This window comes from Montipora foliosa, chromosome 3 (genome assembly GCF_036669935.1).
Source record: "Montipora foliosa isolate CH-2021 chromosome 3, ASM3666993v2, whole genome shotgun sequence".
NCBI lineage: Eukaryota > Metazoa > Cnidaria > Anthozoa > Scleractinia > Acroporidae > Montipora > Montipora foliosa.
In genome coordinates, this window is record NC_090871.1 from 68,780,991 (window position 1) to 68,808,490 (window position 27,500).

Genomic DNA, 27,500 nt, shown 5'->3' on the forward strand with positions numbered 1-27,500 from the left:
TACAAAATGATGTACATTCATCCTTGTGTCGCCCCAGCAGTTGTATTAATTGTTGCGACGATTTGTGGAATTAAAATCTGTGGACCAGCCCAAGCTCAAAGCACAGGTGGAGTTTAATAAATGAATTCATATATATCATATCATATATCATACATCTTTATTTACCCTCGGATTTTTAGAGTAGCTTGGTGTAGCTAATATCTCCGAGCATTTACTCTCCCAACCATGATACACCACAGAAGACAGACCACAACACCGAATTAACAAACAAGAAGAGGTGACGTCTTATTGAATAAAAATTGATCACGGCCATAGAAGAGGTTGCAATCAGTAAAAGCAATAATCATCTATGGTGACGTTCTCTTTTTAACTTTTTTAAACATAATTTCAACTTGATTATTGGAAATATTCTTGCCACAGCATCTGCATCGTTGCCCTCAAAACCTTCCCCATCAATCCCCGTTCTACTTTCGAGTACTCTACCCGTTGGTGGACTACCTGATGAAGCCAATGACACAGTACCTTCAAGCTATCCTCAACTCCTGCCTCCACCCCTGCCTCCACTTCTTCCAACTGAAGAGGCTATCAGATCCTTTCTCGTGGCTTCAATAGGATGGAACTGCACCCCGTCTATTGAGGGTATGGCACTTTTCTTACCTGTTTCCTTTAAATATTCTTTCCTTTTATTCCTTTCTAGCTTCCTTCTTCTCTTCAAATTAATGAGAACCCGAAAAGAATAGTCTCTAGTATTGCCAAAGTCTATTTTGCTCTTAAACATGCGAACGCATTATTATCAAATGAGTCGCTTCTGTTTCTGCTTTTATTCGAATTTGTTCAAGCACGACGGAATATTCAAGATGGCGATCAACAAACATCAACACAGAGACGAAACAGCTAAACGATATTAGAAGCCCTCCCAGGGGTTTTGGGGAACATGGGAACATGGCTAGTTATGGCTAATTTAAACTGGGAACAGGGAAACAAATACTTTAGGGAACAAGGGATCAAAAAGCTGGGAACAAGTTTGAAAGTAATTTGGGGAACAAGGAAACACAGTTAAATATTTAAGGGGAACAAGGCAACAAAGACCCCCGCTGGAAGGGCTTCACATCTCAAGATTCTAGGACGGCGGCGTCAACGATAACGTCACCAAATAATAGCTATTAATAAGCGGAACAATCGATCTGCATGTGCGGTGAGAAACTTTGTACATTTCTTTTCATTTCTCTGCAATTCTACAACGTGAAATGACCAAAATCTCAATCTCTGAGGACTACGTGAGGACAAAGTGACGAATTTTATTTTTTTTCGCCTGGTTTCAACACCGTTTCTCCCACTTCAGTTCCTGAATAGTTCGGGTAGTTTATAGAAGTTCCACGAACAGCACTAATGACGAAAAAGCTTGGAAAATGCAAAGTTGTAATTTTTTAACGACTTTTTCGTTGACGTCGCCGTTGTAGATCTAAGGTTCCTACTTTAAGATCTACGACGGCGACGTCGATGAAAACGTCACCTCAATATAGAAATTTGCAATAACTTATAATAAGTCTTTCGTGATTATTCCATCTCGTTCGCGTCGTACAATGTGGGTGAACTATCCTAAAAATAAAACGGTATGAGCAGTTTCAGATTAAAGATAGAGAATGGAGGATTTAAAATTGTAAGCTCGCGTTGTCATCAAAACCTCAAATTCGGTGATTTTACGTTGTTGTTGTTGTTGTTGTGAAGAGCACCGCAAACATATATGCAAAAATGCTTGCCGCACAATTGTGTTGCATCCGTTCCTCTTTTTATTGTTGTTTTGTGGCGTTCTTGTTGATGACCGCATCTTAGATCATCTTAAATTCCCCATCTACAGGATGAGAAATCTTAAAACTCATTACGGACACGTTGCTTTTTAGGGTTTTTATTGCATAAATTATCGCAGAGCTCTGCATGCATGCACTGTTGATTAATAAACATCTGCATGTGCTTGTGGTACCACGCTATTTATAGCTTGTCGTTGTCGAGTTTAATAGGAACCTCAAGCAAGGACGATGACGTCGGCTATGAGAACGTCTAAGAATATTATTTCCCGTTATTGTAATAATTTGCCACTTACCCCAATTCGCTCGGCATGGGGAAGTGTCTGTATCAACATTACAGGAATAAAATAGGTGAGAAAGGTGAAAAATTTATGGTCAGGCGCTCATGTTTTCCCCATCATCTCAAATGTGGTCAATTCACGTCGTTGTCAGAGCGAGAACGGCATACAAATGTACACAAGACTAGTGTAAAACGCACGTGGACAAGAGGTATCAAAACCTATAAGTTTCCATGGTATTTAACGCTGGTTAGCGCTATCATGCTTTGAACAACCCGGACCAGAGCTTTTGTCTTTGTTCGTTGGTCTTATTGTTTCATCGCGTTCTCGTAGCCGGCGTCGTCTCCCTAACAACAAACCTCACCAACAGTCCCCGACGCTGATAAAAAACGTGACAACAGTGGGGAAGATTTCTATTTAAAAATAATTCTTTTTGATGATTTCAAACACTGGGGCAAAATAATTCTTTGTTTGGACAGCCAATGAGTTTCCGCTTGACACATTAATTGGAGCTTAATCAAGGACGAAGACGACGGCGACGAGAACGCCGATCTAAAAGTATTATTTCCCGTTATTGTAAGAATTTCGCGATTACTCGTTTGGCATTGATAGTGTGCATAATAATCATTCTATAATTAAAACTGTTATAAACGGTGTGGCTGTTTGGAGACAAAATTTGAAAATTCCTCGTTACTGGCTGGCGTCCACCAAATACCCTTACATAAGGTTGTAGTCAGGACGAGAACAGCGCAGTTAAAAATGTACCAAAATGTAAAAAGCACCTGCGGGAGACAAAATTTGAAAATCCCTCGTTAGTTTCTGGCGTCCTCCAAATACCCTTAGTTCTAGCTTAATGTGCTACGTTCTGTCCTCACAAAAGAATCTTCAGATTACAAGAGTGGAGATCTCTACCGGTGTAACGGCTTACGATCGAGAATAGAGTGCTTTCTAAAGAGCGCCGTACTTCTGCAAATACTTCCCTACGCGAGAATTTAACCACGGGCGCACGCATACAAGACTAAAGCCGCCCTCGGAGTAACATAACAGACCATCGGCATCGCATACCACTGTTGACAATAAAGCCGTCACGGCGGCCATGTTGGTGTTCCAAAACAAAGAAACGGCGGCCATGTTGGTGTTCCAGACTAATCCTCGGGGAATTGAGTTCTATTTTTATGCAAACAGTTTCTTTTGTTGCATTAAATTCGCATCCATTTTAGTTACGCGTGAGTGGAAACGCTCTATAACAAGTAACATAGTCTAGGCCACTTTCAAAAGTACCATAATACTCTTTGTTTGCTTTCCAAAATTTTGCGTAAGCACTGTTCTTATTTTCTCTTAAGACCATTCTAAGTCCCTAGAAAAGCTGGAAACAATGCTATAATTATCCAAAATAAATTTTGGAGGGCAAACAAAGAGTATTATGGGGTTTTTAGTGGCCTATTAAAGCTTATCCTCTGAACTTACAATAGTGCCTCTCTTTTTTGTTCTCGATAGACGGTTTGCAACAAATCTCTAGACACAGATAAGAATGATGACAATTGCTAGTAGACGAACAAAAGAAGCTGATGACAGATCTTTTGTTTTCGTCCACCGACAAGTTTTTCCTTACCGTTTATTCAGTTCTGAGTCTTACATAATTATTTGCATCTGCGTAGATCTGCAGGGAACAAACTGGACTGGACAAATCCGTAATTTTCAAGAAGGTCATTTTTATTTGAGAGGAAACTTGATGAGATACAGTTGCAGCAATAGGTGTGGTGTGGACGAGAGAAACACTTTGGATATTCCGAAGGACGGCTGGAAACAATTACGATGTTTCTGCGATAAATTTTGTGACGAATATGGCGACTGCTGCTTTGATTTCAACAAATTGTAAGTAAAGAATTATAAGCAAATGTCTGTATAACCTGTATAATTTAGTAACCTATATGATCTATCAGAATGTACATGACCTTGAAGTGCGTAGCTTGCAACGCTTCAAGAGTGGAGTGATTAGGTTCGCGGATCGGCGGATTTGGCCAAAAAAAACTACTCGGATTTCGGATTTTGAAGACACATTTTGCAGATTGGAGGATTTTGAACGCTCAGCGGGTTACGGATTTCTTCAATATTTCAGCTTGGATTATGGATTTTGCTTGTTTTCAAGTGTGGATCGCGGAAATTAACTTGGTGGTCGGTTTCAATTTTTTTGCTCCCTGACCTTAGAACTAGATTAGATTATAGCGGTTATCAGTAACTAGCGCCCCTCAACGACATTTTTTCATATTCGAAAATGGAATTTAGGTGGACGTAAATCAAATGTTGCCATGCAAATTCATGGAATACCGTCATGGAAACATTTCGAAAAAAAGTCGTTGAGAGGTGCGTCTAACTGATAACCGCTGTAACACATCTTTGACCTTCACTGCAATCGGACTCTAGAAAACTCTAGGACCCCAGAATTTCGGCTTCCGGCCAGACAATGCTGACGATGAGGTGACTGAATATGACAGTAGCTCTGATGAGCAAGAGATAGCGATAGTTGAATTTTTTTGCAAGACTTTTCTTTTAATGGAACAATGGTCAATAAATTCCTTACAAACTATTGGATAGAGAACTTCAAGAATAAAAACTCCTTGCCTTTGTGTGAAGTAGCGCTACAGATGTTTGCAGGAAAAGCTTTCAACAAATTGTCCACCTATCGCTGTGACGAACCAACAATGGGTTTTAAAACGTCGATAATCGTATTCTTGGGGATTAAATTCCACCACCTACAAGCTGATGACCGATAGTTTCCTTGGATTTTGTTTCGCACATAGAGGGGTAGATGAATGGGGTAGGGTATTGGCGCAAGAGGTAGAGACATTGCCATCCACCAATTTGACCTGGGTTGGATTGTCAGACTTGGAGTCACATTTAGGTTGAGGTTGTTTGTTCTCGACTCTGCCCTTAGAGGTTTCCTTCCAGGTACTCCGGTTTTCCTCTCTCTCCCAAAACTATCATTTGATTTGATTTGCTTTAATGACAAGTGATTTGATTTACAGTTTTACAGTCTTCCCAGTTAATAAAGCACTTGCACTCAGCTAGACAAAATTTAGCAAACAGCAACTCTTGCTGTTTGCTGTCCACCATTTTGAAAAAGCATTGTCTCCAGGTCCTCTAGGGACTTAGAATGGTTCCAAGAGAAAATACAAAGAATGTTTATGCAAACTTTTGGAGGGAAAACAAAGTGGTCTATTCACCACGCTGCCCGGAGAATATAACATTATGGAGGCGTGGCTGTTAAGCTAAGCAAGCACTTTTCGTGCATCTTTTATCGTGTTTTAGCACGCTTTTTTGCACTTTGTTGGTATTGACCGCTGAAAATTATACTAAAACAATTATTCGCCTCAGGCTCAATGAATATTGTGAAATATTTACTTCGACTAAGTCTCGGTAAATATTCACCAATATTCACTTCGCCTCCGTGGAATAATTGTTAAATAGTTGTACGCGGGAGTTGCTCAGCACGAAAGAAGCGTAAGAGTCTCAAGATGATGGCGAAGAGTGTTCTGTTTGTTGTATAATATAACTAAAACATCTTGTCACAGTTTGTAACATTCTTTGTCTTCATTGAATGCCTCTCGCTCTCTACCTCGTCGAGCTGCCTTTCACTTAGGCTTGCAAATCACTTTGCCGACGGTTCGACCCTAACGGGTTAAAAGTCTATTTTTCATAAAACTGCCACGAAATCTCAGTATTTTCTTGAGTAGAGTGGTCAGTCAATATTATGGAGTTTGAGGGGAAAAGCATTTTTTTCGCGGCGCACGGCGTCAGGTGCTTTCGCCATAACCATTTACCCATGGGCAAATTGTATACGGTCATTGACCAATCAAAACGCTCGTTTTCCTTATGTTATGTTATAATTAAACTTTAATAAGGCGGTTATTGTCGCTATCGTTATCATTTACAGGTGCAGAAAACGAGTCAACCCTCGAGGAAACCCACTAAGCCAACATGATATCTGTCGCCCTGTCGTAAACCAACACGGTCCAGAGTATGTTGGTTTTGCACTCCGAAGCACATGCCCAAGGAACTGGACAGATGAGATTGTGCGCAGTAAATGTCAAAATGAAGATCAAAGGGATCTGTTTAATGACTGGCCAGTGTTTGATCGCGACAGGCGCGTTACTTACAGAAATGTTTTTTGTGCAAGGTGCAATGGCGCAGTGAATACAACCTACTGGAAACTCGAGGCGGATTGCAGTAAATGGTTTAACACAACGGCATTCAACCTTAGTGATTTTATGCGCTTCGCGCATGCCAACTGTTCAGTAAAAATCAGAAAAACTTGGGGGCATTATTTGAAGCAATGCATCCCTCGTTTTCAAAACTGTTCGAGAATTGGTCGGGAGAAAAATGGATCTTACTGTCAATCACAGTGCCTGGGGTATGCTTTTCCTGTTTGTTTCGAGAGCCCGAACAACAAGATAATAAGATTTCGAAATCTGCAATGCGCATTGTGCAACGGACTTAAGCCAAGCTGTTTGAAGATTGATTGTCCCTATGGACACTCAGCCTTTATAGTAAGTAGTCCGATCTCTTTACCGCCTCTGACTATCCTGTTTGATTTTACTTCCTCCTTCGAGAACAGGGTTACAGTCAAAGAAATGGATTTGGAGCGAAATATATTCCACGTGTACTGTGCTTCTGACGAAGTGTACGACCCATACGTTGGAAAATGTAAAAGCACTGTCAGTTTACACCCACCACAAAGTGACACGCCCATTTCCCAGAGTGAAAAAACAAGAAAGTTGTTGAATTTGAACTGCACTTTCGTACCTTTCAACCAAAGCGATTATGAACAACGACCTAATGGTACGGTCTACATTAAACCTCACCATATGATGTACGAGAAAACGAGGTATACAACTCGCGGTAGCATTTTGCTACTTTGCGTCAACTTTTCAAGAAATGCGACAGTGGTGACCGTAGAGCGACCAACAGGCTACCTCGCTAAAACGACGCCAGCGTCTCTCCAAATAATGACTTTAGCTGGCTGCATTACGTCAATGGCATCCCTTCTTCTCATGTTGGCAAAATATACTCTATTTTCTGAACTGCGCAACTTGCCTGGAAGGATCATCATAAACTTGTCGCTATGTTTGCTGCTGTATCAAGGCGTCTTTCTCGCAGCAATCAAGACTTCCAGTCATGAGAAATGCCAGGTCATTGCCATATTTCTTCATTACTTTGTCTTATGCTCTTTCAAGTGGATGAATATTATGGCGTATGATGTGCACAAGACATTTACATCTTCGTGTAAGTTTAAGAGCACGTTTACTTTGGGGGGAGGGGTGCATTCAAAAGGGTATACGTAAATCTCCGATACTATGGCTCCTTCACCACCAAAAAACAAAAGATTCAGGCCAAAAGACACTTATATGTCCAGCACTGAATGCGTGTAATTAGATGCACGCCTGATCTTGATTTCCAATACGAAGTGTTCATTTCAGTCTATCCATTTGCAACCCATTTCCAACAATGCAATAGGGTAAAGGTAAAGGCTTGCGTTACTTTTTAGTTTGGGTAAATGCAGTTGTTTATCTCTATTCTGAGGACTGGAGTTTGGGGGACAATTTGTGGCGTTGCTAACGTAAGCGATGTTCAAGTTGCGGAGGAAGACAACTGGACACATCGGGACGCTTACGTGCATTTCTGGACATAGGCCCAAATTTGCCATGACAACACGGTTAAGTTGTAACCTGGGCCTTGACCCTTTTTTTTGTCGAAGCTATTGACCAGACATGTCCAGGACTCACCCTAATTATATACTCTTTGATTTCACCGTAAAATGAAGAAAAAAAAATTGATTTTGGATAGAGAATCCAGGATTGAATTTGGGAAAAAAGTGCGTTCTTAAATCCTGCTACAGAGAGTCCTACAATATTGTCGGTACCTTATGGCGATATTATGGTACAGCACTCTTATAATATAACAAGCGCTGTGATTGACCAAAAGAGCGCGTCTAGTAGCGGTGCAAAATACTGAACTTACTTGCACTAATTGCGATGGTGCATTCTTACAGGCCTGTGCACTGCGAAGACGACACGAAGGGTAAAAGTGACCATTTGACACGAACATTTGATCATGGAGCAAATCAGTGAAAAGGCTTTAATCTCGCTGACTTCTGTGCCAAGGCACGCAAATGCGTGAGGAGAGCAGTGAAAAATATAGCTTGCGCGTTGTACATCTTACTACTTATTCCATTCATGTGCCTCGACACGGCTTCCAGTGAATGCCTTAAATCACTACAAATGCATTGGTTTCTTGCGTCAACTATCTAACACCTTCTGACTAATTTTGCAGAGCTGCCCATTACTTCGAACTCTCTTCTACAGTTTGAAACTTTCGAGTGCCACTGTTAAATCTTTTATTTATTTTCATTTTTTTTTTTTTAATACCTAGACGGCGAACGTGGATCAAATCGTCAAGGAGATCACAATAAACGCTTAGTGAGATACTGCTTGTACGGATGGGGAGTTCCTGCTATTCTTGTGTCGTTTTTTGTGATCATTGACCAAATTCTCATCAAGAGATTCATTGGATACGGTAGGTCTGCTGTCTCAACATGAATTTAAAAGGACTGTATCACGAAAGTGCATTTCATTGTGAGTACTTTTATCAGTTACTCGCCCATACTCGCTATGCAATTTACGTTAACTCAAAAACTACATTTAAACAACACAAATCAAAGCTTCAAGAACAAAAAAATGTCCGTAATTTGAATTACAAGCAACAGAGATAAACTTTGAAAAACTTTTAGGACAGTTTGCTACAACCCCAAGTACAATCTACTTAACGGAATTACAAATAAAGTACAAAATAGTTTCCCTAGACACTGAAAAGCGGCCGCTGGCAGAACAAGCAATGATAAAATTAAACCTCCCGCCAAAACGTTTCTTTTATCCCCCATTTTGTTTGTTGTGCTTAGTGGCCCACTCAGAAAGATAGCCATTCCGCTTAGTTGAGTTTCGTTTAACCCTTTGGCTACTAGAGATTTGGCCGAAAAACACGTTTTGAAGCTAGTTGAGGGGTTTTTTGGTCACTGTCTTGCTGTTTAAGAGCTAAATCTCCCTGCAAACCCGTTTCCAGGTTGTACACTCCGCGGCCTTTTCAGCCAGGTGCAAAATAAGCGCTTGCAAAGTTCGGGCATACGCAGAAAGCAAAATTTCGACATAGTTTTTCGGTTAAAAGTAGTACAACACTTTTGACTTTTACTTTTCGCTTTCCTTGCCTCATTTTGTTTTTTCAACTTTCTGGGCATTTGGTAGGCTTTATTTTGGTGGGAAGAGTTTCTTAGAAACCTTTCATGATCTTAGAATTAGGTGCTCAGAAAGGTAGGTGGGTAATGGAGCAGGCTTTTTAATGGAGATTTTCAGGTCAGTGTTACATGGTTTTTTTGGCCGTTTCTCCAGTTTCCTTGACTGAATTGTGCTCATTCTGGTATAGTTTGAGAGATCTCTTCTCTCTGCACAAGTTAGTGGACAAAGCTGTTCCTGACCGTTAAAAGTGATGACGTCACAAGGGGTAGATGGGACCGTGGATAAAGCTGGACGTATTTTGCCAGATAGTAATCAAAGGGTTAAAGGCGGGCTGCCTTTTTGCGGCCTCCCAGCCGTTTAACTAGGTCGGGCGGGGTACCCTTCCTCCATGTAAACAGGCCCCTTAGTATTCTTCAAGCTTGCCCATCCTTGCCTCCTTTAATTTGCATTTGCTGTTTTATCATTTCACACCTTTCTTCACAATGTTTGAAGAAGGTCTTTTTACGTTACTCTTGATTTGGTTGCCAGTTCCCAGTCGCTGAATTTGGCTAAATGATGTGACAAAAACCCTTTAAAGTGCTCATATGACCAAAAAACCAAATTATTTTTCTTTGGACTTCAAAACTATTTTAACAAAACTCGCTAAGTGACCCAAGTTTTAAGCCTTGATTAAAAAAAAAAAGATATCTGTTTAATTTAACTGGAATTTTCCTATTTGATAGTCCGCCATTACTAACTCTAAAATCTTGAGAGAGCTGGATTGAGGAGAAAATGACGTCAAAAACTCGATAGTTTAAGAATGCAATGCGTGAGTTCGCGGCTGAATTAATATGCAAGACGGGAGTTCAGGCTTTCAGACTGTTAAGCTCGTGTTTTGTATATATGGTAAGCTGCGTTTACACGCTGAAAGTTTAAGAATAGCAGTAATGGTAATAGCGATATTCACGGTTCATAAACAATTTTTTTGATATTTAAATTTTGCCTACCACATAACAAAGAAAACCTTTGTTTCTACAACCAATAGATCTCTGGTTGGCACATTAATGACAATAGGTGACGTAGCGGTGAGCATCGCTCTTCCTAAAAACTTTGCTTCTCATTCGTTTGTTTCTTGTCAGAAAGGCTACTACTTCATAGGTAGGTTATAAATGTCTCCACCGTCAAATATACTTCTGAATCAATTTACCTCTGATTCAAACTTATATTGTCTTCTTTACTTGTATACCCAATTGCGGTTCTCTTGACTCTAAAAGAGAACATAATTTCATAAGCCAGAAGTCTCATTCTGCGATGAAATGAGGTCCTTCATTTTACGGTATTGTCTATTTTTAGAACTGCTACTGCTAGATTTTAGGGCGTTTAAGATCTACGACCGCGACGTGGACGAAAACGTCACCTTAAAATATAACTTTGCACCATCGTAAGTTTCTCGCGGTTTGACCATCTCCTTTGCATCGTACAATGTGGGCGAAGTATCCTAAATTAAAATGATTTAAAATTGGTACGCGCGGTTGCAGAGCAAACATAGAGAATAAAAGTTTCACATCCGAATGCTCGCGTTGTTGTCAAAACCTCAACTTTGGTGATTTCACATCGTTGTTGTGCAGAGAACCGCACGATTATGCTAAAGTGCGTGCTGCATGCGCAGTATGATTACTTTTCCTCTTTTAACCAATGATAATGTTGTTTCTTGGCGTTCTCGTCAACGACCGCGTCGTAGAACTTGAAGTCCCTTTTTGGGAACAAAACGTAACGGCATTGTGTTCCGCCCACGATTTTGCATTTAGCACGTGCAATCCCTCTTGCGGATACTTAATTGGTTGCGGGGCTATCAGGAAAGTCGCAGTTATTAGGCCCAATCTGATTGAGCCTTATTTCAGTGGAGGGACCTGGATTCTAAATTTAGATAACGACGTAAACCAAGAGATCTCTTGCGTAAACTGATTGGCCAAGGGAAAATGAGAGAGAGGGACACTCGTTCTGGGTTACGACCTTCTGGCGAGAATGATCATCGCTCTCAAAGCTTGAGCGGAACAACTGCGATGGTGATTGTTGCATAGAGTCTTATGCCTTATTGTTATTATTATCATCTCCCGGGAACAAAACGTAGCGGCATTGTGTTCCGCCAAAAATTTTGCATTTAGCACGTGCAATCCCTCGTGCGGCTACTTAATTGGTTGGGGACCAGGAAAGTCGAAGTCATTAGGCCCAATCTGATTGGGCCTTATTTGGAGGGACCTAGATTCTATTTTTAGATAATGACGTAAACCAAGAGATCTCTTTCGTAAACTGATTGGCCAAGGCCAAATGAGAGAGATCGATACTCGTTTTGGGTTACGAACTTCTGACAAGAAAATCAAAGCTTGACCGGAACAACGATTATGCCTTATGCCTTATTGTTATTTTTCATCCTTTGATTAACAGGAGAGGGAGAGGCATACTGTTTCATATCCAAACCCAAGGCTGTTCTTTATTTCTTTGTTGCGCCAACTGCATTGATAATGCTCTTTAATGCATTTGCCTTGGTGCATACCGTGTTGCACATTGTAAAGACAAGGAAGGTAAGACTCAGCTATTAGATAGCCATTTATCAGATTTTTGTATGGCATTGGGATCGATGTAGTGCCTAAATGGTTACTATCTGAGGGCTTCAATTCGTGATGGCACACTCGGCAAATGAGTGAAAATTGATCCTCGCTTCGACTGCTGAGGGATGATCGCTGATTAACCACACACCAACGGGTCTTATGCTACAAGACTGTAACCGACAGACGGACAGCTGAGTGCCTCATTGATATAAGACGGGAATGCTTAGCCACATGCTAATAATTACCAATCAATTAACTGTCTGACTGCTGAAAGGCCAACTGATTTTCGGAATGCAGCTCATCAGTGAATAACAAATGAACTGCATACTATACTAACAGGAAGCTATATGGGCTAGCTATAATAGTTGCAAAAATAAGAGGATTACTGAAACATTCACAAATTCCATTCCAAAAAATCGCATTTTTGCATGCAGAGGAATTCACGTTAAAACCCTTCCTTTGATTCGTAACCAACAGCAAACTGGCAAAAATTGCTACATTGTCAATGGCCAACTCGTCTTATTTGCAGAGAACACCGAAAGTGATCAATCAGAGGAATAGCACCGAAGTAGCCTTGATTTTCGTTAAAATGGCGTCAGTCATGGGAGTGACATGGATTCTTGGAATCGTTGCCAACGTTCAGGCCTTGTCATTTCTGTGGTACCCGTATGTTGTTCTGAACAGCCTTCAAGGTATTGTGCTCTTTTTTTGCTTTGATTTTCTTCATTGTTTGTACCTTTTTTGCTTATCCTGACATGTCTCTGTTATAACATTAGTGTACAATAGGGTTTTGGATGAGGACGCATGCAGTTCTTACAATGGCTCGCGCTAAAGGGAAATCTTTGTTTATATTTTCCCTCATTAGCATAAGCCCATCGTTTTCTAATCTATCAGCCAAAAAACTAGTACTGAACATTGAAAGTGCAACATTGAAACTTTGAGCGCAATTAACCCGATAATTTCTGAGTAATTCCGCGTAGAAAGTTCGAGATTTTATAAAGAATGTATGGGGTTATGAGTTTAAGCATGCGACGTTTTTGAGCGCGGACGGCAACCGGAAATGATCATTTCGCATGCCAGGACAGCAGTGTCTCCCAGATTTTCAACCTAATTATCTCTAATAGAGGAAAGAGTCTTAGTTAAAAGAGAAAACAGGTCACTTCCGGTTGCCGTCCGAGGCTCAAAAACGTCTCATGCTTAAACACCCTATTAGCATACAATAACTCACACGTTATGAAAGCCAAAAGGCTTAAAATTGGAAATTTAACTAAGTTTAACACGTTCTTTCATCTTTTGGAGTCAACTTGTGAATAGCATGATGCATTCTGTCAGCAAACTCGACAAAATGCAGAGAATTACTTCAGCAAAGATTTTGCCTATCGATTCAGGAAACAATGAGGCACAAGTAGACAACAGAGCTGCTCCAATGAAATTAGAGATATTAAAGACCTGACGGGCATCAGGAATTTCTGAAACTGTCTTTTCCTATTAAGTGGGTTGATCATGAGGGCTGAAGCATGTAAGATGAGACGCTCATTGATTGCTAAGCCGAATGGAGAAAACAAGCCGAGGCTCTGAGGAGATTTAGGGTCGGATACACTTGAGCATCCTCTCCCTTTTGTTCCCATGCACCCCCTAAATGACAGTTGTTTTGTGACTTCTGTCTGGGAAGAGAAAACGAAGTGATTTTGAAAAGTCTGAAATTAGCTTCCCCTCATTATCAAGAGGGATGAGGGCTGGAGCATGAAAGATGTGGGGCTCGTTGATTGTCAGCCCGAAGGGAGAAAGCATGCGAGGCTACGAGGAGCCCCCTGATTTCCTCCACCTAAATAACCGTCGTTCCCTAACGGCAGTATGAAAAGAAAAGACAAAGCAATTTTGAAAAGTCCATAATTAACTTCCTTTCATTTAAACCGTGCTCAAATTTTATCTAACTATATTTGAGGATTTTTCAGCTTGCAAGATTATCTTTTTTAACATAATCGAACCAAGTCAACTGTCATCATTTGTGGACTGTACAAGGCTCCGTTTTATATGCTTCTAATTAAATAAGACTTATTCTTTATAATCACCAGTCCGGTAATTTACTTGCTATTTATTATATATACATTAATGAAATACCAAGTGAGCTTTCGCGCGAAAACATGACTCTTCATACGCGAAAAGACCGCTGTTGCTATGGTTACATACAATCGCGCCTTTCGATGCCTTTCAAGAAAATGATTTAGTATTTCATTGGTGTTTATATAATAAACAGAATATTACATGGCCGCTTGGAGATGCGAAATGTTTCTTCCCGGGTTGAAAAATATTTCACTCGTTCTCTGCGCTCACTCATAAAATAGATATTTCAACACTCCAACAGAAACTTTGTATCTCCGCGCGGCCATATAATATCCTCTATTTGTTACATGATGTTAAGTTTTGGACCTTCCTCAGAATATAGTCAATGCAACACCTTTTCTTTGTATCATATGGTCACCAGTGTGCATGCTAAAAGGATACTCATTTCGGGGTACGACTTGATGTTATTGAAAGTTTCGATCTTTGCTTTATCATAAGACGAGACGTTCTGTCCAAGCTTCAAAAGTGTCATGATCATCATCGTTATCAACAACCAGTGCTTAAACCGCGAAGCGTAGCACAGATTGCTTCTCCTTCTAAGGTTTCGAGCAATAAATAACCTACCCTCGCTTGCCAGACCAATCACAGCTTCAGTAAAATTTTAAGGTTGCTACATACCACCCCAAAGTTTTAAGCGGTGGGCTCAGGCCAACTGCCTTGGGCTGGCCATCCCGCTTTGTAGTAGAGTCGGCTCAAATGACATTACACTTGAAGTGCGCATACAGAATTCTACTGTAAAATCTACGAGGCTAAGGTTTTCAAGTAGTAAACATTCAAGTGTAACAGTTCTTGGCATTTCGTTCGTCCACTGTATTTAGTTTTCAGTTTTCAGTTTCAGTTTTTATTATGTATTTTGCATAAAATATCACAAAACTATGCAATGCTCGCAGTTAGCAATAGCCAGTCGAGGCGAGCATTGCTTACAATAAATATTCCAGATAAAATGGTTACAAATACATAACTACACATTCACATAAAAATAAATAAATAAATAAAATAAAATAAATTAGTTTTAGAATACAGTTAGTGCAGTGGAGAACAGCTTAAAACCTGTACAGTATAACACAAATAAACATGAAAAAAGTAGTTTAAATTGAATAAATAAATTTTTAACTACATGACATACTAAACTAAGGAGTCAAAATTAGCCAATATTATCGAAACATCAATGTAATCATCATATTTTAGCAGTGTTTGTAAGAGGATATCGTCAACATTATTTTTGAAGTTAGATTTTGACATCTGGCGGACTTCAAAAGATATACTATTCCAAATTTTAACGCCAATTCTTGAGAAAGATCTTTTTTGAGTATCTATTCTCGAACGTTTAAGAAAATAATCTCCTCTTTTCGATGATCTCGTCTCGTAAGGATGAATATCAGCTTGATGGGTGAATAGGTTAAATATATTAGGAGGTGTCAAGTTGTTTGATACATCATGCATCATCACAGCCACAGATTTAAAATAGAGCGTATCTAAAGGAAGAAGACGAGAAGAAATGAAGAAAGGTATTGCATGAGATTTGTAATCAGCAAAATACATTAGGCGAAGAGCTCGTTTTTGAAGGGTCAAAAGTTTAGTTCTATGAACTTTTGCAGTATTACACCACGCTACTATACCATACATTAAGTATGGTTTAATGAGTGACCTGTAGATATGGTGTAAAGTACTCAGCGGTACAAAATGCCTTATCCTAGAGATAATACCAATTGATTTACTTATTTTTGATGCAACATGAGCAATGTGGTAACTCCATGAAAGATTTTCATCGATTAGCACGCCTAAGTATTTGATGAACTTCTTACGCTCCAAAGAGATATAGCTATTAGTGTGATGGTCAAACACCTTTAAGTTTACTTGATAGTTCCAGATCTTTTGTCTTGGTCGAAATATAACAAAGTTAGATTTTTTTACATTCAATGATAACTTATTAGCAACTAACCAGTCATAGATCTTACTAAGTTCTGTATTTACTTTAATCTCTAGCTCCCTAAGGTTTTTATCAGCATACAAGAGGTTAGTATCGTCTGCAAATAAATAAAATTTAAGCTGATCAGAACTGTTAGATATATCATTTATGTAGACGAGGAAAAGCAACGGTCCTAGCACCGATCCCTGTGGGACTCCTGATAATATTACTTCCTTTTTTGATATGTTTTTGTCACCAATTTGAGTTGTTTGTTGCCGACCAAGCAGGTAAGAGGCAAAACAATTACTTGTTACCCCGCGTACACTATAGTGGTCCAATTTTTGCAATAATATTAAATGATCTACCGTGTCAAAAGCTTTCTTTAAATCAATAAATATGCCGCATGAATACATCTTATTGTCCATGTTATTTTCAATTTGATTAATTATATCTAGGATAGCATGCTCAGTGGAACGCTTTTCACGGAAACCATATTGTGAATCATTGAATATATTCTTTTTCTCGAGGAATGATTTAAGACGATAATACATAATTTTTTCAAAGATACGGTTGAATACAGAGAGAAGTGATATAGGCCTATAATTAGAAGAATCAGATGGATCATCGTTTTTGAAAATCGGAATTACTTTAGCAAGCTTCAACTTAGTTGGATAAATTCCGTATTTGAGTGATTTATTCAGTAGTACAGACAAAGGTTGGCTAATAATGTGTTTAGCTGATCTTAAAATATGAGTGGGAAAGGAATACAGTCCATGTGCTTTATTTTGAGGAATAGTCACTATTTCAAGTTCAATTTCAGAAGAAGAGACGGGGTTGAAAAAGAAAGAACCAGGGGAAGTTACCTGAGGGAGATATTCAGAAAATTGTTTAATTGGATATGGCATTTTAGACGCCAAGTTGTGTCCAACTGAGGAGAAAAACGTATTCACTATATCAGGAAACTCGCAGGTATTATAAGATACTTGCTTGGTTTGTGGACATTTTAAAGAGGTTATAACTTTGTGAGCTTTATTCTTACGACCTAAAAGACTATTGATGCCCTCCCATCCTTTTTTAGTATTTTTCAAATTGTCTTCAAAATATTTGTAAAAATACATTTTTTTGCTTATTCGTTTGAGCATCAAAACTTTATTACGATAGGTCTTGTAGGCATCAGTGTCACCCGAGGTAAAAAGTTGATTTTCGATTTTAATTGATTTTCTGATTCTCTTAGTTATCCAAGGTTTTGATAATCGCTTAATCATGCGCTTTGAGACTGGCTTTAACGGTGCGTGCTTGTTGAGAAGATCATTTAATTTATTATAAAATTCAGAGAAAGATTTATTCACATCAGTGTTTTTTGAGACTGCTTGGATCAAGTCAAGTTGGGAAAGGTCGTGTAGAAATTCTTTTTCAGAATAGCTTGAATAATCCCGTGCTAAATTTTTATGACAATCATGCTTGGAAATAGTTTTATCCGAGTGAAGAAAACAAAATTGTGAGAAGTGATCGGTTAGATCGGAAATTATGTTGGCACTGGTTATATAATCTTCAAGATTACTTATAAAGATATTGTCAATAAGTGAATAAGAATTATTATACACTCTTGTTGGTTTATCGATTGTTTGCATTAAGTTAAAGCTTTGCAGGAAGAGAATAAAGTTTTGAGCATATTTACAGGAATGAAAACGGAGAAGGTTTAAATTAGTATCACCCATGAAGATAATTTTCTTCCCAGAGGCGCTTAGTTTTTCAATTGTTTCATCAAAATATTCTTGAAAATGTTCTGGTGAATTGTGCTGTCTATAGACCACACCACAAATCATATTTGTCTTTTTTGGCAAATGCATCTCAACCCAGAGAGCCTGATAAGCTTCATTAGAGGTTCTTTCAATAACTGTATATTTGAATCTTTGATCAATGTATATGCCAACACCTCCAGCTGAAAGGGGCGTCGGCACATACTCAAAGTTATAATTAGGTATCATGGGATTAAAATCCAAATCTCCAAGCTCATTTCTTATTCTAGTTTCTGTGATTCCAATTATGTTAAAATGAAAATCAAGTTCTTCTAGTAAATGGGTTTGAAATTTTTCTAAATTACTTTTCAGGCTTCTAATATTGGTATGAAACAATGAAATTCCATCGGTTGAATTAGACGAAAACTGGAATTGTCTTTTTGAATGACAGAAACTATGGGGAGAAAAGTATCTACAGCTGATAGCTGTGGTATAGGGATCAAAATCAGACCTTCTATCGGGAAAACTGTTTAGAGTAAATATATCCAATTCATTACAACTTGGTAAACGCTCAAGATATTTCTTGGTAGGGAGACTTGTGTTTAAACTATTATTAAACTGACCGTGAGAAGGAATAATATCACATGAATAGTACGGAAGCTCTTGTAAGAGAGCTTTGTTTACCTTAGTTGGTTGTATCGCTACTTGACTTATGTTTCCTTAACTTGATGACTGCTCACGGGACATAAGATCATCTAAATCCCTTGAACTCTTGATTGCGATGGGTCGAGATCCCTCGCTTTTCCTCAACCATACAATCGAATTTTTGGCCCAGCAAAATGCATAATTACACCTCTCTTTAAATTTCTTTGCATCTGCAAGCAAGCTTTGAAGACGCAGCGTCAAATGGTCGAAGATACCAACTTGATCCAGAGAGACATCTTCCTGTAGACCGATACTTGTTGGGTTTACATTTCTAATTTCCCTACGACGTGCCATAACTTGCTCGCGAATAAGCCTTCGTGTAAATTTGCAAATTATAGGTTTGGGTCGTCGTTCGGTAGCATGGCGTGGCGTAATCCTGTGGGCTATGTCGATGTCATACGGTTTGACATCTACTCCAATTGCATTAAAGATTTGTGAGCAAAGCTGCGAGGTCTTGAAGGCATTTTCGACTGGTTCCAACTCGGGGACACCAACAAGTTTGATATTGTAGGAATAGCTATACTCTTGGACCTGATCAATGGCCATCGAAACTTTTGATACTTCGGTTGATAACTGCTTCAGTGATTTTTCAAGAGTGGATATTTTGTCCAAGGCTCGGTCTCTAAACTCATTAAGATCATCATATTCTTTGCTTAGGAAGTCCAAGGACTTCAGTGCGTCTGGATCAGATGCGCTTGCAACATGGCCGCCAGCATGATTCCCCTTCAGGTTCTCTTGAACTTTCTTTAGTTCGGCAAAAACTTCTTCCACTTTTTCCTTTAGCTTGTCATTCTCAGCTTTTAGTGACTGCATAGTATCCTTAACCATTTTAAACTTATAAAACTTTGTAGCTATAAAAACATAATCACACTATCCTGGAGCTCTCAAAATTGCATCCGCACGCTGTGCTACACAAGCACAACAAGCACAACATGAACTGTGTGTGTGCTACACAAGCACACATGAACTGGTGAACTTTAGTGGTTTTACTTGTTCGTTGTTCACAGGTCTGTTCATCTTCCTATCGTTTGCTGCCAGTAGGAGGTCCCTGGAGCTATATAGAGCCAAAATAGCTATCTTAAGGAAACGGTGCTCCCCGACTGCAGCGAAGAATACAGTGAGGACAAAGGACAAGATCGTGGACACTCGATCCGGAAAAACCTAGAGTCCTGACGTTCAAGACTGCGAGGAGGGCACGTCTGTAAAAGCGAGACTTAATACATTTGCCATGCCATATCATACAACAATCTTTATTTAACAAAGAAAAACACAGTGATGGTACAGTTCAGTTTTCTAGTATATTCCTTTAAGAAAAACGAGAAATTGATTAAATCAGTTAAATTGAATTCCAGTGAAATTAAGGAGTGTCTTTAATCCTAATAGACTGTTTTCACTCACGTGTTTTTCCACTGCAACAAAAGAAAAGTTTTGCATGATAACGGAGCTCAATTCCCGGAGGATTAGTTGGGGACGCCAACATGGCCGCCGTGACGTCACGTGAAAACACTCTTTAAGCAAAACAGGGCGATAAAATAATGACAACTATAAATCAATTTCTATCCTGCCAGTAATAGGGACATGGGAGTTTAAAGAAACCACAGCGGTTACGGCAACGCCATAAGAAAGGAAAAATATTCGTGCAGCGCCTGCACAACTTAATAATTTAGCTAGGTAGTCTTCATAACAACGTGAAATCGTAAAAAAATGAGGTTTTATAGGGAGCCCCCTCTCTTACTACGGACTAATTATAAGCTTAAACAGAAGGAAATTATTTTAACGAACAAATTTGTTCGAAAGTTGTTTTTAAAACAGTATTTATATAGAGGAAAGTGAATTTTAAAATCGTTTATTTTCACTTTCAAATTTCGTGGGCGCAGTCATCTTGAATGATTTTGAAGTGTTACGGTTGCCCCTTTGTTCTGACACAAAGAGGTTTTGTCTAATAACAATAGGGCAACAGTAACAAGTCACATTATTCAAGATGGCGGCCCCCAAGAAATTTGGAAACAAAAAAAGTCGATTCTAATACTTATTTCTTTTGGATACAAACACTTTCTTTAAAAATACTTTAGACTGACTTGACTGTAATAGTTTTTTCCTGTGATTTCTTCCTTACCAATAATTGTAACTTCAGATCTATAATCGTTTTACTTGAAATTGCTTTTCAGGATAAGACTAAATAATTATGACCTCGAAACATTGACTAAAATATAGCAACATGCTGCTGACAACCTGGTAAATGTTATAACTTTTGCGGGGTTTGAACATTTTATGCCAGCAGAAAAAAAAGTTAGTTTAAGGAACAATGTCATCGAAAAACATCCTGATTTCCAACTATCCCCGCACTGGTCTTTCTTAACCACCGTAAAACTGAAAAGGTTTGCGTTTTATTAGAATAACCACATAACGCCTAAGGACAAACCCCTATATTATCAGTTTTCAAATTATCGGTGTTTGACAGTTTAGGAAAAAATCAGCTTTGAAAAATGTAAAAAAAAGAAAAAAGAGGACACAGTTCTGGTTTGAGTGAGTGTCTGTGCTTATGCGTTCAGAAAATGTCGCGTCTCCTTCGCTCATCTCCCTAAGAGCCATTCAGGAAGAAAAAGCTTTGGAAAACTAAAGAACAGGATATGTACTGAGAATTCAAATCGAGATCCATTAAATTAACGAAAGGATCGCACCGGGTTATAGTGCATGGTATGTGAGTAGACGTGTTAGGAAAACATAAAAATTTAAGGTTTTGTGCTTTTTTAGCATACTACATCAACTCTGCTCTGACTTTGCAGGGAGCCATGACAAAGTCCAAACAAAATCAATGACAAAAAAAGAAAAATCATACTCGTCAATAAGTGTTGCTATTCTTCACAGCAGAAGCTCATGACCCTTAAGCTTTTAACTCTGGTTCAGAGCTGGGGTTTTTTGAGTTTAAAAATTCCCCTCTTTAGATGTAACGTAGCTCACGCATTTCCCTCGCGTGCAGCCTCGACCTTATTTTTGTCCATATTTGGGCATAAAACTGGTGTCGTAAAATTCCCAGCTTTGTTCCAAGGAAACGAGTTGCAAGTTATAACCTTCATGTTCTTCTGTTCACAGCTATTCAGTCGGCGGAAACATACACCTTACTCCAAAATGGCCGCCATCTTAGTATTCTTTTGTTTCCATGTAAATTGGCCCTTTTGGCCTCGCTTTCAAACGTAAAATTTAAAAGAAAAGGGCCAATTTGCAAACAAACAAAATAATACTAAAACGCCGGGCATTGGAATAAGGTGTATAGATCGTATAACGAGCCTTGTGACTGCTCATCACTTTTTTTTTTAATTTGGGCTCGTTTCATATCTTTAAATATTTGATTTTAATTAGGAAATACTTAATGTAAAGTATATGAAGCCAACGACCTTACATTAAAAATAAAGACCCTTTTGCTTTGGTAGTTTTATTTCATATCTTGAGTTCCCACTTCTTAATTTATAAGACCATGTGTTCACGGTTAATTCACGCGAAGTAATGACCTTGCCTTATTATATTTTCAATCCCAAATTTGGTCTTCTTCTTTAAATTTGTACCTCCCATCCACGAAGGAAAGCTCGACATAACATCGACCTGGTAAGCCATACATGCCGCTCACAAAGTGGAACTTTTAATAATTAACTCTCTCTTTTTTTTTTTTTTTTCCCTTTAATTTCCGATCCGTTCCGACAGTGGGAAGAGCGCCGGAAATTTGTCACCTGCAAGTAGAAAGACTATAAAATACTGCTAAAATCCATTACGTATTGAACAGCTTGTTAGTAATATAAGCCGGAAAGGTGTATTGACCGTTTTAGGACTGAGATAATCCTCGCGGCGATCGATCAGAAGCGAGAGAGCGAGGAGCGAGCGAAAACGAAGTGATCATCTTTCAGGACTCCGCTGACATATCGATTGCTCACCAGGTTTAGGGGGATGTTATCTAGTGCTTTCCATCTACGAAACGTAATACCAGCTTGTTAACCCAATCTTTGAACTTCTGTTTTGCGAATAGAGGAGTGGAACTATTGGATTGCAAAACAGTCCTACCGCTGAGTTGACTTATATAACTCGATCTTAAGTATGCGATGGCTAAATACGGTAACCACTTTCCAAGATGTACCCAGCCCTATATGTTACTTATCAAAAAGATGTGTATCCAGGAACCTGCCAGGAAAATAATAATTTCTCATCCTTAAAGCAAGTTATGATATGAGTTCCGAGCATCGGCTTCGTTGACAACCGGCAGCTGCTAATTAATCATGTTGATCTCTGATATAATAACCTTTATCATCAAACCTGTATAATCAAAAGTCTAACAGCTTTTGATGATACAGTCATTTGTTCTCTGCTTTAGCGGATGTCGTTCAACTAAAGCGGAGAATAAATGACTTTATTATATGACTAGCTCCTTGAGCGGGCAAGATGAACCAAATCGCGCTCTATGATTGGCTACCCAAGCGGGCAGGATGTAGCTATCATGCCCGCTCGGGATTTCTCGCTTTGTCCCGCAAGATCAAATATCATTTTTTGGTGTTTTAAGTCAAATAATACATTCTTTATTGACCAAGCTTGTTTGGTCAAGATGGCTGGATATTGGCTTCGTTCTTTTTTAGCGTCTTTATGGACCTCGACTTCGTCTCGGTCTATAAACACGCAAAAAAAAGAACTTGGCCAATATCAAGCCATCTTGACCTCACCTCACGCTTGCAATTGGTCAATAACCGATATTTATTATATCAATCAGATAGTACACGTGCTGTGATTGGCTAAATTAGCGGGCCATATTCTACTGTACGGCCCGCTGTACAGCCCGCTAAATTTAAAATTTCGATAAAACATTATCTAGCAAGTTTTTCATGTCGTTTATGTTACATTAACTTGTAAAACTGTTTGAATCTTGCAAGAAACTACTTCAAACAGCCAGGAAAATGTTCAGTATTTCGGATTTTGACACAGCAATCTTTGTGACAGTTTGACCTGTGACGGTTTGTGATCCCCTGGGTCTCGCAATATATTGCGAGGAGGGAACAGGAGAAGATTAAAAGTAAAATGTCGATCTTCACACCCCTTCCCACAAACCCGCAACAGAGCATAAAAGGAGCAATAACAGGGTTAAATAAAATATATGTAATTAAGTGAAACTGACTAAGAAGCTTGAGAATATACAATGGCTAGATTCAAACATGAAAGCGAACTAACCCTAAAAAGATAAGCCTATGTACTAAACCTTAATATACTTAACTAAACAAATAATTATCTACTTTCAAACTTAACTTAAACGTTAATACTAAACTAACTAATTGCTTTACCCTAATATTTACAGACACAAAGTTCACATCTTTTCTTGCAAACCCAGTTCAGTCCTTTAAGCAAATCCAACCGTCCTGTACTCCAACCGAGTAACAACAGATACCACGTTCCACGCTCTTAGTTCCTCTGGCTTTTATTCCTTCTTAGTTCTCGTTTCTCTCTCAAACTCAGCGCTTTTTCTCTTTCCTAGCCGCCACTGACAAAGGGAGTTTCGTCGATGATTCTCCGGCCGGCTCCTACTATTGACTCATAGCAGTGGTACTTTCTTTCTTCAACTTCTTCCGACTGCTCCGGCTCCTTTCTCAACTGGAAACTTTCTGCTCCACCAACCTCTTCTCAACTGACTTTTTTCCAACCCCGTTTGCAACACGCTACTTACATTTATATCTTTACATGACAATCCACGCCACATCAACACTTATTGGCAAACCTATTGTTAAAACACGACCCTCACACCTATAGTTACAATATCCTCTCCACAATGGACACTTAAAAGAACAAATAGACTAACAAACTATTCTCTAATGTACTAATTGCGGTAGACTACGATACGAAATTAACACTGAGTAATTAACACAAACGGAACAAACTATGATCTAACAAAACAAAGAACTAAAGGAAAATTAAAGTGCCACTGTCGTTACGCGTGGATATAAAAGTTACCACGATTGCTTAAAATTGGCAGGCTGAAGTTCTCTTTATGCATTAGCTTTGATAGTTGGCTGATTGTGTAAAAGCACGGTTGGCTCTCATATGCAACTAGATACCCAAAATAATGCAGGTATGTGAGGTAATCCCCTTTGCTTTCTCCAATAGGCATAAGATTACTCGTTAACACATCCTCTATAAAGAGTTGTACCACGTGTTCAAAGTTCGTTGCACAGATGACAGGGTAATGTTGAATAAAGTCTGATTTTTGTTTGCCAGGTCATATTGTTAATGTCATCAGGTTTAGCAAGTAGAGCAGATCCATTCAGTAATATTAACACTTTTTGTGCCAGTTATACATTCCTCCAACAAATCTTGCGAACATTTATCACTATATTTGATACTGTTACACTTAGAAACAGATGATCTGAACCATAACTGATCACAGCAATTGCATATATATTCAGGGCCATGTGTTATCTTTTCACGAAAAAGACTGAATCACTTTTGACATGGAATGTCTAATAGAGTCTTGACCTTGACAAATTTCAGTTTGGTTTAGCCTTAAGCTTTGCATAGCTGTCCTTAAATGGTCTTATGCTTTTCTGTATAGGTCTCTGATATGTTCTGGATTGCTTTTCTTTTCCTATTCCCTTGCTGCTTTAATATTTTCAGATCTGTTTTGGCGTTTTGCATTGTTTTTCTTTTCCCTGAACTCTTGGAGTGATTTTGTCTCTTCTGCTTGATAGATGCTCTCATATAAGCCCTTTTTTTTGCCACTGCTTTGTAGAAATTATTACTGACACACATAATTTTTGGCCATCGTTAATTAATCGATTATTTCCAGGCTCTGAATAATTGTTGACATTGGTAACACCGCTGATTTCATAACCTGAAATACTGTCATTATAATAATCTAACTGAAGTGCTGTCTTCCATCTGGATGTCCAATGTTCACAGTAGTTCCCTGTTGTCCGCTTATAGGACTGATAACAGTTAGTACTGGTTCCCACCCCACAATGGGATTCATTTATACGTATAGTAACATTTAATACATTGCAAACTGCTTGCACAATAAGTGCATCACACCATGTAGGTTGCTGTGACAACAAACGCACAATTGCCCTGTAATGGGTCCAATAATTTTTTGACGACTGTTCTCTCATGGATTCAACTCCAGCAGCATGCACATTCATGTGATAGGAAGGATCATAGTATATTTGGTGGCTTAACAGAAGAAAAGAAGCATGAACCATGTGAGGTACATTCTAGTGCCTTCAATCCTTTTTGAGCTAATCGAGCCTGCAACAGTGCTATAGCAGGATTTCTCAGTATTGTATGTGCTGTATGTGAACTCGTTCCATGAGCAACAGGGCCTGGGTTCGATTCAATGTCTCCTGGTATCAATAGCTTTTCTCTTGATAGACAATAATTCTCATTTTGCTGGTTCAATTTTGTCGAATGCGTAGTAGCAGATTGATCTTGAATACACAATAGAACTGACAAGTCCTTTTTGTGTTTAGCAGTCCAGCGGCGGATAATAATGCAGCTATCAATGTTATGCCCGAGGTGGGGGGGACCACGGGATGAGGTGGGGACTTTTAACATTCGTGCACACCCCACGTGGGGAATTTTAGCAAACGTTGAACATAAATGTTGGCCCCGGGGTCGGGAAGTTTGACCAATGCTAAAACATGCTTGCCCAAGGGTCGGGAAGTTTGAACGATGTTAGAACGACGAAAGTGACCACAGTTTTGAATGCGGGGAGCCTGCGTATGAGTGCTCCGCCATCTTGAAAGTTCCCAGAATTCCCAGATGTTCGAACGTGCTTATGTGGCTGTATTGGAAACGAATTGAGTCACTCGTATTCTGTTGGAAGATAATCGGTCGATGATCAACACTGTTCAATGCATTCTATACCAAAAATATTGATATTTCCCGAAAAAAGGAGTGATGTTAATTAAATATAACTATGAGATAGAGCCAGACAAACTATTGTAATAACTGGATTTCATTTTACATATTCAAAGGTGAATCTCATTCTTTTTTGGACATCCAACAAAACTAGAGCTGGATTTTACGATATTAAACCCTAAGTATTTGGCTAAGCGTATTACAGAAAAAAATGTTAGATGATGTTGTGTTGTCAAAAATCGAACTTAAAAGTAGTTAATATGTTCAAGAAAAAAAGACTTTTCCAGTATTTGAAAAAGTAATTCACTGTTGAAACTACAGCAAGAGGGCCAATAGTAACTTGAAGAAGAACCAAGGTAACTGAACTTTGACATCCATAATTCAATTTTTTAGATTCAATGAAAAACTAGAATGATTGTTCATGTTGACTCTAGAATAGTGAATGGTAATATTTCGTTTGTGAATTCATCAGCTGAGTTCAAATTATAAAAGAAAACAGAGTCAAATTGAAGCTTGTTTTCTAGACTTAATTAGTATTTGTAATATAGGTAGGACCGTGTGCGCGCTCTGACCAAACACGGCTCAGGCTTCTCTATTTGTTAAATAAATTTTATAAACAGAGAGCAGAGCTTCTCATCATCTCTTGCCGTTGGGTTTTCAAAATCGTTAATGACCTCGTTAACAAATTTGGCGGGATATCCAGATCGGATGAAAGATCGGATGAAAGATTGTTTGATAGCTTGAAAACCCAACGGCAAGAGATGATGAGACGATTATCCCTGTTCACTGGTTTGATGAAAGAACAAAAATCGCCATTCAACTACCATTTTGTAGGAGAAATGAATTTGAAAGTAAGAAATTCATGACATAACTTAACAAATACACCAAATGGACATTTAACTTCCATATCTTGTGGCAAACGCGCAAAATCGAAACCCTCTTCAAACTCAAAGACAAAAACATTCATCCATCACACGTAATATTGTGATGGTTCCATATCTCCACCAAAAATACCAGTAACGAGCCTTAATACAACACAGCGACGAGTAGTTTCTTTCTGGTTTAATCCGACATCAACACTAACTTTGCGCGGGACTGGTACACAAGCTTTTCCTAAGGGGGGTACAGTCGCTACACTACCCCCTCCCTTGAAAGACACTATCCTAGTGGCAAGGAACCTATGACGAC

At 38.9% G+C, this 27,500-nt stretch overlaps 2 protein-coding genes across 2 annotated transcripts in view; one reads left to right on the plus strand and one right to left on the minus strand.

Annotated features, from left to right (window-relative positions):
* LOC137998110 (uncharacterized) overlaps window positions 1-27,500 on the minus strand; it is a 216,787-nt gene that overhangs the window by 127,353 nt on the left and 61,934 nt on the right. The gene's annotated exons all lie outside the window — the stretch shown is intronic.
* LOC137996280 (uncharacterized) overlaps window positions 2,117-27,500 on the plus strand; it is a 57,405-nt gene continuing 32,021 nt past the window's right edge. The window contains exons 1-2 of the mRNA XM_068841692.1: window positions 2,117-2,156; window positions 3,742-3,958. Coding sequence (XP_068697793.1) covers window positions 2,117-2,156; window positions 3,742-3,958 — 257 coding nt within the window. The remainder of the gene's footprint in view (window positions 2,157-3,741; window positions 3,959-27,500) is intronic.